Raw genomic sequence first — 15,303 nt, 5'->3', positions numbered from 1 at the left:
CATTGCAACTAACCAGTGATGTCCCAGTCCTGTCCAATCCAGCATAGCTCTGGCATGTCTGCTTCTGAATTGTCATCAAACTGAATTGTTTACAGAAACTATTCTGTGCTACTTGACATAAGCAATATTTGTAACACACTGTTGGCTGGTGTCCGATTCCACAGGATTCCAGTAAAAGCCCCAAGGCAGTGAAGAAGTTCCTCACCAAAAGAAAGACTGAACGGAAGACATCGGAGGATGAATTCATTCTGCGGAAAAGTGAGTTGATCCCTCCTGTGGCCTTGGTGGTTTTGTTTAAAACAGAATCCCCAAATGAGCAACACACTAATTTCGGTGTTAGGATATCTGGGAACACCACCATCTAGAAGTTCCCCTCTGAGTCACTCACCTTCCTAACTTGGAAATATATCGCCGCTCCTTCACTGTCACTCGGCCAAAATCCTGGAACTCCTCTCCTAGCAGCCCTGTGGATGTACCTACACTATATGCATTGCAGCGGCTCAAGAAGACAGCTCACTGCCACCTTCTCGAGGGCAATTAGGGATGGCTAATGAATGCTGTCCTAGCCAGAGACCCTACATCCTGTGTTGAATTTTAAAAAGAGTTGAAAGAAGCTAATGTTGATAAGTAAACATGTTTAGAATAAAAAAAATTGAAGATTGATTATTTTGTTGTTCTCACCAGAGTAACACTGACAGTACTAGTGCCATCAGTGACATCATAGAATCCCTATAGTGCAGATGGAGGCCATTCAGCCCGTTGACTCTGCATCCACTCTCTGACAGACCATCTTACCCAGGCCATCTACACCACCCTATTTCTGTAACCCCATAAATTTACCATGGCTAATCCCCCTAATTTACATATCTTTGGACAGTAAGGGGCAATTTAGCAGGCGCCCCCCCCCCCCAGCAGATGATTATCAGTCTGTGAGCTAACTGATCTCACTGGAATTCTGATTTCCACATTAGGGTTGCCAAATTGCACACTCATGAAAAAAAACACGTCTTGAAATCTTCTCCCAAACAATGTTTTCTCTCGGCTATCTTTACCAAGGATCCACATCCAGGATTTCCAATCTTCTTTCAGTATTCCTCTGCCGTGTGCATTCTAGCTTCCACACAGTCTCTCAGGTACCTGTCATGCCAGCAGAACACCACTGTTTCACAGGCTGTACTAAGGCATCACCAAACTTTTGATTTATCTCGGATGTCTGATTTCTCAGCCAGTTGGTGAATCTAAAACACGGGGCACAGTCTCTGGTTAAGAGACCAATCATTTAGGACTGAAGAGAAATTTCTTCACTCAAATGATTGTGAATCTTTGGAATTTTCTCCCCCAGAGAAAGGCACATGGCATGTTTGCCTTCATTGGCCGGGGCATTGAGCTTAAAAATTGACATGTCATGTTGCAGCTTTATAGAACCTTAATTTGGCCGCACTTAGAATGTAGTGTTCAATTCTGGTCGCCACACTACCAGAAGGATGTAGAGGCTTTGGAGAGGGTACAGAAAAGATTTGTCAGGATGTTGCCTCGTATGGAGGGCATCAGCTTTGAGGAGAGGTTGGAGAAATTTGGTTTGTTCTCACTGGAATGATGAAGGTTGAGGGATGACCTGATAGAGGCCTACAAGATTGAGGGGCATGGACAGAGTGGATAGTCAAAAGCTTTCTCCCAGGGTGGAAGAGTCAATTACTAGGGGTCACAATTTTATGGTGCGAGGGGCAAGGTTTAAGGGAGGTGTACGAGCCAAGCTTTTTACACAGAGATGGTGGGTGCCTGGAACTTGCTGCTGGGGGAGGTAGTGGAAACCGATACGGTGGTGACTTTTAAGGGGCATCTTGACAAATACATGAACAGGATGGGAATAGAGGGATATGGTCCCTGGAAGGATAAGGGGTTTTAGTTCAGTTGGACAACATGGTTGATGCAGGCTTGAAGGGTTGAAAGGCATGTTTCTATGCTGTAATTTTCTTTGTTCTTTGATTGTGGGTGTTCAGTAGTTAAGTATATTCAAGACTGTATTCAGCAAATTCTTTTGATGTGAAGAATATTAAAGAATATTGGATTTGTGAGGCTGAGGCACAAGATCATCAGTCATGATCTACTGGACCAGGGTTGAGGGGCTGAATAGGCTCCTCCAACTCCTGTTTCTTATGATTTTATGGAATAACTAGTGGAGGTAGTATTTAGAGGTATAAACTGGAAGTTTGTGTTTAATTGGACAGGCTGGAATCTGAGAGATTAGTGTTTGTTGATTTAGCGATAATCTTTGATTGTTATGAGACCACAAACACTCTCAAAACCGGTTAGATCAGGATTGGAGAATTCGGCCAACACAATCTAAAATATTTAATTAATTTCTTAATTAATTTGCGAACTGTAGCTGCTCTTTGAAATCAGGATTGAAGTTAAAGAATAATCATTCCGGTTTCTAAGCACTGTATACACGTTCTGTGGTTTAGATTGATATCTATCTCATGGTAGGTACAACAGTGTTGAAACCATAACAAAATTGAAATAAAATGAAGATTTAAAGAGCATAGTGGAATTTTTTTTTTGATTGTATCTTTCCTCCATTGCAATTTGCAATGAGTTTTGCAATGAAGTTTTAGTGAATCCTCTTAAAACAGTTCAACTAATTAAGAGGTTGTTTGTAACAATTAGAGCTGGAAGCAACTAACCGCCACTCTGTGTTTCCTCTGATCTGTGAGACAAAATTGTGTTTCTCAGTGTAGCGCACGACAGGCAAAGATTTAAAAACAGATTTGTTTTTAGTCAGAATTTATGATGCACGTACAAAATTGTGAAACATTTCTGTCACAGCACAATGTGTCGGCATAGTCGTTAGCACTGCTGCCTCATAATGCCAGGGACCCAGGTTCACTTCCAACCTTGGGTGGCTGTGTGGAGCTTGCACATTCTCCCCGTGTCTGTGTGGGTTTTCTCTGGATGCTCTGGTTTCCTCCCACACTCCAAAGAGGTGCTGGTTAGGTGCGTAGGCCATGTTAAATTGCCCCTTAGCGTTCCAACATGTGTAGCTTAGCTGAATTAGCCATGATGAATGTGTGAGGTTACAAGGATAGGGTGGGAGGGGATGCAGGGGTAGGCCTGGATAAATGTTCTGTCAGAGGCTCAGTGCAGACTTGGATGGACAATATGCCTGTTCTGTAGACATTCTGTGATTGAATAAGAAAGAACTTGCATTTCTGTAGCACCTTTCACATCCTCAGGCCATTGCCAAGTTTTTAGGGCCAATGAGGTACCTTTGGAAATGTTGTAATATAGGAAACAAAGCAGTGAATTTGCACATAGCAAGATCCCACACACACTAATATAATCATGACCAGATTTGTTTTATTTGATGATGGTGATTGAGGGATAAAGACTGACCAAAACTTCAGGGAAACCCCTCAACCAATCATGGAACTAACACCATGGTATCTTTCTGGTTCAGCAAAGAGGCCAAGATGTCTCATCCAGCAATGCAGCATTCCCACAGTACTGCGCTGGAGTGCAGCGTGCCCCCGGTACTGCCCCGGGGGCGCAGTGTTTCCCCTGGTGCTGCCCCGGGGGCGCAGTGTTTCCCCTGGTGCTGCCCCGGGGGCGCAGTGTTTCCCCTGGTGCTGCCCCGGGGGCGCAGTGTTTCCCCTGGTGCTGCCCCGGGGGCGCAGTGTTTCCCCTGGTGCTGCCCCGGGGGCGCAGTGTTTCCCCTGGTGCTGCCCCGGGGGCGCAGTGTTTCCCCTGGTGCTGCCCCGGGGGCGCAGTGTTTCCCCTGGTGCTGCCCCGGGGGCGCAGTGTTTCCCCCGGTGCTGCCCCGGGGGTGCAGTGTTTCCCCCGGTGCTGCCCCGGGGGGCGCAGTGTTTCCCCTGGTGCTGCCCCGGGGGTGCAGTGTTTCCCCTGGTGCTGCCCCGGGGGCGCAGTGTTTCCCCCGGTGCTGCCCCGGGGGCGCAGTGTTTCCCCTGGTGCTGCCCCGGGGGTGCAGTGTTTCCCCCGGTGCTGTGCCGGGGGCGCAGTGTTTCCCCCGGTGCTGTGCCGGGGCGCAGCAGAGACAGTGGAGTACTGATAATGTCACTGGGCTAGTAATGTAGAAGTCTAGGGAAGTCCAGTGATATGGGCTCAAACTTCATAAGATCGCAAAGGAGGAGTAGGCCATTCAGCCCTTCAAGCCTGCTCCACCATTCATTTTGATCATGGCTGATCATCAAATTCAATATCATGATTCCCCCCTTCCTCCCATATCCCTCGATCCCTTTAACCCCAAGAGTTATGTCTGATTCCTTCTGGAAATCAGATAATGTTTTGGCCTCAATTACATTCTGCAGTAGTGAATTCCACACATTCACCACCCTGTGGGTGAAGAAATTTCTAGAAACGCCTCATCACAGAAATTGCTGGCATTGAATTTAAATCCATTACTTTGGAGTTAAATGTTAGTCTCAGTAATAATGACCATGAAACCGTTATCAATTGTCATTAAAAACCCAGCTGGTTCACTAATGCTGCTTAGGGAAGGAAATCTGCTATCCTTACCCAGGCTGGTTCTGGGTGGATTCACACAATGTGGTTGACTCTGCAATGCCCAAGAAAGCCCCTCAGTACAAGGGCAATTAGGGATGGACAGCAAATGCTAGCCTTGCCAGCAATAGCCACATCCTTTTAAGCCAGAAATCATTTGACAAGGTGCCTGCACCAAAGACATAAAGGTGCACAGTGTTACAGGTAATGTATTAGCATGGATAGAGGATTGGTTAACTAACAGAAAGCAAAGAATGGATTGTAAATGGGTGTTTTTCTGGTTGGCAATCAGTGACTAGTGGTGTGCCTCAGGGATCAGTATTGGGACCACAATTGTTTTCGATTTACATTGATGATGTAAGTGTAGTGTGTCAAAATTCACAGATGATATTTAGATGGGTGGAAGAGCAAAGTGTGTAGAGGACGCAAAGGGATATAGATAGTCTAAGTGTGTGGGCAAGGGTCTGGCAGATGGAGTACAATGTTGGTAAATGTGAGGTCATCCATTTTGGTAGGAATAACAGCAAAATGGACTATTATTTAAATAGTAAAAAAATTGCAGCGTGCTGCTGTGCAGAGGGACCTGGGTGTCCATGTGCAGGAATCTCAAGCAGTTGGTTTGCAGGTGCAGCAGGTAATTAAGAAGGCAAATGGAATTTTGTCCTTCGTTGCTAGAGGGATGGAGTTTAAAAACAGCAAGATTATGTTGCAGGTGTATGAGGTGCTGGTGAGACCACACCTGGAGTACTGTGTACAGTTTTGGTCTCCTTACTTGAGAAAGGATATACTGACACTGGAAGGGGGTGCAGAGGAGATTCACTAGGTTGATTCCGGAGCTGAGAGGTTGGTTTGTGAGGAGAGACTGAGTAGACTGGGGCTATACTCATTGGAATTCAGGGGTGATCTTATAGAAACATATAAGATTATGAAGGGAATAGATAAGATAGAAGCAGGGAAGTTGTTTCCATTGGCAGGTGAAACTAGAACTAGGGGGCATAGCCTCAAAATAATGAGAAGCAGATTTAGGACTGACTTGAGGAGGAACTTCTTCACCCAAATGGTTGTGAATCTGTGGAATTCCCTGCCCAATGAAGCAGTTGAGGCTACCTCATTGAATATTTTTAAGGCAAGGATAGATAAATTTTTGAACAGTAAAGGAATTCAGGGTTATGATGAGCAGGCGGGTAAGTGGAGCTGAGTCCACAAAAAGATCAGCCATGATTTTATTGAATGGTGGAGCACGCTCGAGGGGCCAGATGACCTATTCCTGCTCCTAGTTTTTATGAATGAAGAGACAGAATGTCATTGAGGTTTTGTGCTGAAAGCTGGTGTAAAGCTTTAAGCCATAAATCTCTGACTGAGCCCAGGCTGTGAATTCATAGAGTCATAGAGGTTTATAGCATGGAGACAGGCCCTTCGGCCCAACTTGTCCATGCCACCCCTTTTTTAAGCCCACATCCTTCTATACCCATCTTATTCATATAACTGTCTAAACACTTTTAAGAACATAAGAAATAGGAGCAGGAGTAGGCCATCTAGCCTTTTGAGCCTGCCCCACCATTCAATAAGATCATGGCTGATCTGAAGTGGCTCAGTTCCACTTCCCCGCTTTCCCCCCATAACCCTTAATCCCCTTGCCTACCAAAAACCTATCTACCCACGTCTTAAATATATTTAGCGATGTAGCCTCCACCATTTCAACGGGCAGAGAATTCCAGAGATTCACCACCCTTTGAGTGAAGAAGTTCCTCCTCAACTCTGTTCTAAACTGCGCGCCCCCTTATCTTGAGGCTGTGCCCTCTAGTCCTGCTGTCCTTTCTGAGCGGGAAGAACCTCTCCACCTCTACCCTATCCATCCCTTTCATTATCTTATACGTCTCAATGAGATCCCCCCTCATCCTCCTAAACTCTAACGAGTACAAGCCCAGTCTATTCAACCTCTCCTCATAGCTCAACCCCCTCAACTCCGGTATCAGCCTAGTGACCCTCCTCTGCGCTCCCTCCAAGGCCAAAATATCCTTGCGCAAGTGCGGCGACCAAAACTGCACAGCTGCGACCTCACCAGTGCCCTGTACAGTTGCAGCAAGACCTCCTTACTTTTATATTCAATCCCCCTCGCTTTTTAAAAGACAAAATTGTACCCGCCTCTGCTACTACCTCTGGCAGCTTTTTCCAGACATTCACCACCCTCTGAGTGAAAAGAATTGCTCCTTTGGACACTTCTGTATCTCTCCCCTCTCACTTTAAACCTATGCCCTCTAGTTTTAGACTCCCCCACCTTTGGAAAAGATATTGACGATCTAGCTGATCTATGCCCCTCATTATTTTATAGACCTCTATAAGATCACTCCTCAGTCACCTACGCTTCAGAGAAAAAAGTCCCAGTGTATCCAGCCTCTCCTTATAACTCAAACGATTAAGTCTCGGTAACATACTAGTAAATCTTTTCTGCACTATTTCTAGTCTAATAATATCCTCTGTATAATTGGGTGACCAGAATTGTACACAATATTCCAAGTGTGGACTTACCAATGTCTTGGAGAACTTCAACAGAATGTCGCAACTCCTATATTCAGTGTTCTGACCAATGAAACCAAGTATGTCAAATACCTTCTTCACCACTCTGTCCACCTGTAACTCCATTTTCAAGGAGCTATGAACCTATATCTCTTTGTTTTGTAACTTTCTCCAGTGCCCTACCATTAACTGAGTAAATCCTGCCCTGGTTTGATCAACCAAAATGTACCACCTCGCATTTATTTAAATTGAACTCCATCTGCCATTCATCAGCTCACTGGCCCAATTGATCAAGATCCCGTGTCAGTCCTAGGTAACCTTCTTCACTGTCCACTATGCCACCAATCCTGGTGTCATCTGCAAACTTACTAACCATGCCTACTAAATTCTCATCCAAATCATTAATATAAATGACAAGTAACAGTGGATCCAGCATTGATCCCTGAGGCACACCGCTGGTCACAGGCCTCCAGTTTAAAAAACAATCTTCTACATTTACCCTCTGGCTTCTGTCGTCAAGCCAGTTTTGTATCCATTTAGCTATCTCACCCTTTTATCCCATGAGATTTAACCTCATGCGACGACTTATCATGCACTATCTTGTCAAAAGCCTTGCTAAAGTCCATACAGACAACATCAACTGCACTACCCTGATCTATCATCTCAGTTACCCATTCAAAAAGCTCAATCAAATTTGTGAGACATGATTTTCCACTCACAAAGCCATGCTGACTGTCTAATCAGCCCTTGCATCTCTAAATGCCTGTAGATCCTGTCTCTCAGAATACCTTCTAACAACTTACCCACTACAGATGTGAGGCTCACTGGCCTCACATCTGTCGTGGGTAAGATGTGAATTAGATGTGAATTGCAGCGTCTAACCTGCACACAAACACAGGCTGATGACTCAGCAATACACTGCTCATTTTGAGTTAATTTTCAGCGACCTGTATCTATGCGCAGCCAATATAAGCCCTTGTCAACTTTTAAACTGTGGAATTTTTAATTTGCTACTGAACCTTGTTCCTAGTGCATAGAATTGGAACTACAGTGTTACTGTTTACTATCTCTCAGCTCAACATTTGAAGTCTTGACTTGAGAAATCAATAAACATTTTAGTATCTTTGGTTCTGCAGGTACAGCAGCCCTGGAAGAAGATGCACAGATACTCAAAGTCATAGAGGCTTATTGCACAAGTGCAAACCTACAACAAACTCACAGTTCAGGCAAGTGACAGCACAGTAATTATCTATTAATAATTTCCCAGCCTACGTTCAGGCAGCTCAAGCAGTTGGTTTTTGAGTTAACATTTTAGTCAAAATCTGACTCTTATTCAGAACTCAGTTCCTGACTTCATTACAGCCTTGGTTCAAATATGGACAAAAGAGCTGAATTCCAGAGATGAGGCGAGAGTGACAGCTCTTGACATCAAAGGAGCATTTGACTGAGTGTGGCATCAAGGAGCCCTGGCAAAACTGGAGTCAGTGGGTATTGGGGGCAAACTCTCCGCTGGTTGGAATCATACCTGGTACATAGAAAGATGGTTGTGGCGGGTCAGTCATCTCAGCTCCAGGACACACTGCAGGAGTTCCTCAGGATAGTGTCCTAAGCACAACTATCTTCAGCTGCTTCACTGTACGGTCAGAAATGGGGATGCTCAGCACCATTGGCGACTCCTCAGACACTGAAGCAGTCCATGGCCAAATGCTGCAAGACCTGGACAATATCGAAGCTTGGGCTGATAAGTGGCAAATAACATTCACGCCACACAAATGCCAGGGTATGACTATCTTCAACAGGAAAGAATCTAACCATTGTCCCTTGACATTCAACAGAATTACCATTGCTGAATTCCCCACTATTAACATTTTGGGGTTACCATTGACCAGAAACTGAACTGGACCCAGCCATATAAATACAGTTAGCAGGTCAGAGATTAGGCATCTTATGGTAAGTAACTCAACTCCTGCCTCCTCCAAAGCCTGTCCACCATTTACAAGACACCAGTCAGGAGTGTGATGGGACACTCCCCACTTGCCTGGATGGGTGCCGCTCCAGCAACACTCGAGAAGCTCGACACCCATCCAGGACAAAGCAGTCCCGCTTGCCTGTAGTTGGTAAGGGGAATGTTGGGTGATTGCCTCTCCCCCTCCCTCTCTTCCCAATCTAGGGCCACTGGATCTAATTTTAGGATCTCCATCATGAATCCATATAAAAATTACCAGAGTCTCTTTGGACTGAGAAAGAAGCTGGAATCATCCTGTGCTGTATGTGGCCAAACTGGAGAGAGATTTAATCTTATCTTCATTTCACAGTGTGCCGGAAAGAGTCAGCGCCACAGGTGTTACTGCCAGAAGAGGAGAAGATAATCGTGGAGGAGACAAAGAGTAATGGACAAACCGTAATCGAGGAAAAGTATGAGAGCTCAATTCTCACAATTACTCCTCATTGCTGTGAACTTTCTCATTAAGTGAAGTCTTGTTGATTTAAAGAGCAAGAATTGTGACCACAGAGTTGATCAAATAGCATCCATAAGGATTGGTATTTATCTGTGATAACAGTGAGGAGAGTTCAGTCCGTGGCCAGGTTTCTATCCCAGTTTTATTGATAAATACTCGGGAGCTGGAATGGAAGTGAGAGAGATTTTGGCATTTTACAAACTGACTGGAATCTCAGGGCTGGATGTAAAAGGTCACAACAAAAGTCTCCTTTGCAGGAAGGCTGAGCTTGTTTTTAGATCGTGTCTTTAATCCAGCGAAATTTCCCATGATGTTTTACAGCTGTGATCATTGAAGGAAATCTGAAACTAAACTGGATAAGACATTCAGGGAGGTGGCCAGAAATGTGGGTAAACAGACGGCTATTACGGAGAATCTGAAAGGAGGAGAGGAAGGCGCAGAGATTTAGGGAGGGAATTCCAGAGTTAGGAATGTTGAGGATGTGCAAGAGGCTGGAATTTGAGGAGCACGGCTACCTCCAAGGAGTTATAGGGCTGGAGGTGATTACAGAGATAGAGAGGATGAGGACAGAGAGCAAACTAAACACTGTCAGGGAAATGTGGCGAATTACTTTCTACCGAGGGAGAACGAGAGACCGGGGGAGAGAGAGCGAGCGAGAGACCAGGGGGAGAGAGAGCACGAGCGAGAGACCTGGGGGGGGCGGGGGTGTTGGAGAGAGAGCGAGAGACCGGGGTGGGTGGGGGCAGCGAGCGAGAGACCGGGGGAGAGGGAGCGAGCGAGAGACCGGGGGAGAGGGAACGAGCGAGAGACCGGGGGAGAGGGAGCGAGCGAGAGACCGGGGGAGAGGGAGCGAGCGAGAGACCGGGGGAGAGGGAGCGAGCGAGAGACCTGGGGGAGAGGGAGCGAGCGAGAGACCAGGGGGAGAGGGAGCGAGCGAGAGACCGGGGGGAGAGGGAGCGAGCGAGAGACCAGGGGGAGAGGGAGCGAGCGAGAGACCGGGGGAGAGGGAGCGAGCGAGAGACCGGGGGAGAGGGAGCGAGCGAGAGACCGGGGGGAGAGGGAGCGAGCGAGAGACCGGGGGAGAGGGAGCGAGCGAGAGACCGGGGGGAGAGGGAGCGAGCGAGAGACCGGGGGAGAGGGAGTGAGCGAGCGAAAGAGAGACTGGGGGCAGAGAGGGAGCGAGCGAGCGAGAGACTGGGGGCAGAGAGGGAGAGAGCAGGAAGCTAGTGGAGTGAGAGACTGGGGGAGAGGGAGGGAGTGAGAGACAGAGACTGGGGGAAGGAGTGAAAGAATGGGTGAGAGACCAAGAGTGGGGGAGGTGACGAAGAGGGAGAGCAGGCAAAACAAATGTAGACTCAGATTTATAAGTTTTTAAATGTTGAAGCCTGGGTATGGAGGGAGACAGAGAGAAGCGAATGGGGTTTCTAAATGACAGATTTGCAGTGCGAGCAGTTTGCGTTTGGTGGATTTGATTTGGGTTAAATCCATTCCAAGAAGCTGTGCCAAAGGCAAGGATTGTACGATGGAGAAAGTTCAGAGCAAAGTGGATTCGGGAAGTAGGACTGCAATCCATAAAAACAGAGATCAAAGCAATCCGGAATTTAATAAGATGCAGTAAAGAGTAGAAAGCGGGATTGTGATAATGCAGAAATGTCAAAAAGGATTGGTCAATAGAAATGAGTGATTTTACGGATTGTTAAAGAATGAAGGAACTTTTTATTGTTTGTAAGTGATAGCTATTTGAAATTTCGATGCTTAGAGAGAACACTGGGTTGAGACACTGGTCGCCTCGCTATAGGAAAGACGTAGAAGCTATTGAAAGGGTACAGAGGAGATTTACAAGGATGTTGCCTGGACTGGGAGGCATGCCTTATGAAGTTAGGTTGAGGGAGCTGAGTCTCTTTTCCCTGGAGAGACGAAGGTTGAGAGGCGACCTGATAGAGGTTTATAAAATGTTGAGAGGAATGGATAGGGTGGATTCTCAGAGGCTATTTCCCCGGGTTGAAATGGTCGCTACGAGAGGACACAGATTTAAGGCGCGGGGAGGAAAGTACGGAAGTGATGTTAGGGGTAAGTTTTTCACTCAGAGGGTGGTGAGTGAGTGGAATCGGCTGCCGTCAGTGGTGGTGGAGGCGAACTCGCTGGGGTCTTTTAAAAGACTTCTGGATGAGTATATGGGGTTTTATGGGATTGGGGGTTATAGATAGGTGTTGATGTGATCGGCGCGACTCGTGGGCTGAAGGGCCTGTTTGTGCTGTGGTGTTCTGTGTTCTATGAGACTGTGTGTGATTACTGGATGGGGTCACACTGGTTATACATGTTTGGAGAAAGTGGGTTCTGCTTTGTTCCTCTGTGCTTTCTCAGTCCATATTCACCTCTGCCCTTTGTTTTTCTGAATAACCCATTAAACCTTTCTCTTATTTGCCAGGAGTCTAGTTGACACAGTTTATGCATTGAAAGATGAGGTGCAGGAGCTGAAACAGGTCAGTATTGCAATGAAACGCAGTCTTTTTGACACAGGATCAGAATTCTGTTCACCCAGGTTCCAGTGATTAAGTGTACCCGACTGGTGTTTTTCTAGGAAAATAAACGGATGAAACAAAGTCTGGAAGAAGAGCAGAAATCCAGGAAGGAATTGGAGAAGATGATTCGGAAGGTGCTGAAGCAGTTAAACGAATCTGCCTGGGATGAGGCTAACCACTAAAAGCTGCCAGCCTCCTGCTCTCTTTACACGGATTCAATGGCAGCCTCGCTTTGATCGATGCTGCGAGGGATTCTCGGAAATTCTCAGTCACACTGGGGTCCTTTTTGGGTTTTTTTTGCCTGTGATTTCTGTGGGGGAGCAGGTAACTGAGGAACAGCAGCGCTGGCACTTGCTGAGAGGGTGTGGACCAGAGGGTCTGGTGAGAGATACAGACACAGCGAAAACTGAAGACGGGTCAGCCTCGCGAAACATACCTCACTTCTACTGCGGACATTGGTCTTCGGATCAGTTATCAGCTTTTGGCAGGGAAAGGTGCTGGAAAATGGCCTCTTGATTATCCATGAATAGACCTCACAGCAGCACTGTGACCTCTGACTGCTCCACCAGCACAGGAAGCCTACTCTGGGGGCACAACTCAAATTAAAGGACTCCTTTATATATCCGTTGTTTTTGTAACAGGACAACAGCAAATGATAACCTCTCGGACTGGGACGTTAAGCAGCAGCCTTGTATTTTCTAGCTATAACACGGGTGTTTTGAGAGGGCCCAGGCCTTTTGCTGATTTATTTATGTTTTGCTGTGTTAAACCACTTCCCCTGTCGCACCTTCCCACCCACCCCCTTCCCCCTCCCCTGGGTGCCACTCTATCCCCAGGGTGTGTTCTCCCCCGCCATGCCCTGGGGCATCCGCGGGGTGTCACTCGGTCCAGTTCTATACAGGAGGCAGTCTCAGTGTGTGAAACTCTTGCCCATGGACGTTGACAGCCCCTCAATAAATGTACATAAATTGGTTCTCCCCTGAGCGTTCCTGTATATTACAGGATTGAGGTTAATGTGTAAAGGATACAAGCAGCTTCCCTTCCCTGTTACTAGCCAGTGTTGACTGGGTCTGTTAATCAAGAAGCATCTACAGAGGGAAGTCTGGATTTGAACTGACAGATTGTACCCCTGCTCCTCTCGCATCAGGTCAGCATCCCGGCAGCACCGGGCATGGAGTGCGACTTGTCCCTGCAGACAACTTGTGAATCCACCCCCTCCCTGTTCCCCCCAACCCAGGGCCCAACCAGCAGAATATCCACACATTTCCTCTCCTGACTTAGCTTTGGAATTGTAAGCAAAGAGGGGGCTCACGTTAAACAAGAGGATGGGTCACTGCTGCATTCACAGATGGTGCCTGCCTGTGTGCGTGCATGTGTGGGGGGTGGGGGGGTGGTGGAGAGAGGTTGCAGGGGGGTCGGGGGGGGGGGAGCTCTGTACTATCCAGCACAATTAATCAAGTAGGAAATCCTTTTGTAAATGGAGTTTTTTTTATAAAACCTGAATTGGAAGCCTTCATTTGGCTGTACCTTGTAAATAAATAGCTCCTATATTTTGGCAGGTTATTGCTGCACTCTGTGAAATTTCAGTGGACTGGATTTTTTGCTGTTGACTTCAACATAATTAAATTGATTTTCTGAACAGTTTTCTGTGTTCACTACTTAATATTTTAGACAATTAGTAGCCAATTGGTGGGCAGTGTGTGACTGTAACAGCGAGAATACACTGGTACTGAGGGAGCTGGATGTGTCAGAGAGACGAGTGCAGCTCGACAGGGAGAGTTCCTGCATCCTCTTCCCACTAATGCAGACTAAAACTTTTCAAATCCTTTCACAATAATGGATTCTTCAACCAAAACCCCGATTACTTTGCTACAAGTAACACATGTACTGTTATTGATTTATTCATGTCTGTAATCGTAGTATAACAAGCAGACACAGCCCATCGTGGCAGTACCAGACCCACAATCCGATTATTGAAACAGGGGTGGGGTAAGTGGATCATGGAGTACAGTCACAATGGGCTGTGTTCCAAGTGTCACTCATTCTGTGAGCTTTGAGTTGGCATCGGTGGAACAGAAGCATCAGCAAAGACCTGGTATCAGCCACCTCGGCGAGGAGGCAACACATTGTGCATCGAGTACCATTTCAGAGTCTTGGGCAACCACTCTCCTCAATACGGAGGGAGCGCCGCACTGTCAGAGGGTCAGTGCTGAGGGAGCGCCGCACTGTCAGAGGGTCAGTGCTGAGGGAGCGCCGCACTGTCAGAGGGTCAGTGCTGAGGGAGCGCCGCACTGTCAGAGGGTCAGTGCTGAGGGAGCGCCGCACTGTCAGAGGGTCAGTGCTGAGGGAGCGCCGCACTGTCAGAGGGTCAGTGCTGAGGGAGCGCCGCACTGTCAGAGGGTCAGTGCTGAGGGAGCGCCGCACTGACAGAGTATTTTGCCTTTATCCGTTAATAACTGATGATCCGGTCAAGTTCCTATAGTACATCAATACAAAAGTATTGTCTGGAAATTGCTTTGGGATATTCTGATGTCGCATTCCTATGAAGATACCATGCAAAATTGTGCATTTAAAACTGCCCTGGTCTCTCTCTCTCTCTCTCTCTCTCTCACAGTGCTGCTGCTGGAAGATGATTATTCTGGCAATCTCACTCAGATGTAATCACTCAAGATGCTTTCTGCTTTTCTGTTGTTGTGAAATTCTTTATTTGGATATTTTGAATGCTGCCTCAATCTTGCTGCCAGTAGATGCTGTTTCAGTGCGAGGATGTAACAAAGCTGTGGTTTACCACCGCTCGTGTCATGGGAGGTTATGTTCTGATGGTTCAGCAGCTGTGGGAGTGGTGCAATGACAAAGCAGAGGGCACAGGGTGGTGGAGAATACTCTGCCACGTTGTCCTCGTGGCATTTTATTCTGTTACTCATGAGCCCTGTGGTGGGCAGTTTTGCAGAGTGAAGTACCCAAATTGCTCCTTCCTCTTAGAGAGGGTTTGATTAGACAGGGTAGACTCAAAGAATGTTCCCAATGGTCCAGAACTAGGGGTCAGAGCTTGAGGATAAGGGATAAACGTTTTAGAACTGAGATGAGGAGAAATTTCTTCGCCTAGAGGTTGGTGAATGTGTGGAATTCACTACCACAGAATGTAGTTGAGGTCAAAATGTTGTCTGAATTCAAGAAGAAATTAGATATAGCTCTTAGGGCTAAAAGGACCAAGGAACATGGGGGGAAGGATATTGAATTCGATGATCAGCCATGATCAAAATGAATGGCGGAGAAAGCTCTAAGGG

At 46.8% G+C, this 15,303-nt stretch overlaps 1 protein-coding gene across 4 annotated transcripts in view; it reads left to right on the top strand.

The window, feature by feature from the left end:
* Positions 1-13,397, top strand: part of arhgef6 (Rac/Cdc42 guanine nucleotide exchange factor (GEF) 6) — a 149,599-nt gene extending 136,202 nt beyond the window's left edge. For 3 of the 4 annotated variants that reach the window (XM_080187785.1, XM_080187784.1, XM_080187783.1), the window contains 5 exons: positions 165-258; positions 8,172-8,261; positions 9,351-9,450; positions 11,923-11,977; positions 12,076-13,397. In XM_080187785.1, coding sequence (XP_080043911.1) covers positions 165-258; positions 8,172-8,261; positions 9,351-9,450; positions 11,923-11,977; positions 12,076-12,198 — 462 coding nt within the window. In that variant the 3' untranslated portion in view covers positions 12,199-13,397. Of the gene's footprint in view, positions 1-164; positions 259-8,171; positions 8,270-9,350; positions 9,451-11,922; positions 11,978-12,075 lie in introns of those variants that run through there. The other variant, XM_080187786.1, reaches the window with a different exon arrangement.
* The last annotated feature ends 1,906 nt before the right edge of the window (positions 13,398-15,303 follow it).

Source organism: Carcharhinus amblyrhynchos, chromosome 4 (assembly GCF_965287045.1).
Source record: "Carcharhinus amblyrhynchos chromosome 4, sCarAmb.v2.hapA, whole genome shotgun sequence".
Lineage (NCBI taxonomy): Eukaryota > Metazoa > Chordata > Chondrichthyes > Carcharhiniformes > Carcharhinidae > Carcharhinus > Carcharhinus amblyrhynchos.
This window is presented reverse-complemented; position numbering and strand designations above follow the sequence as displayed.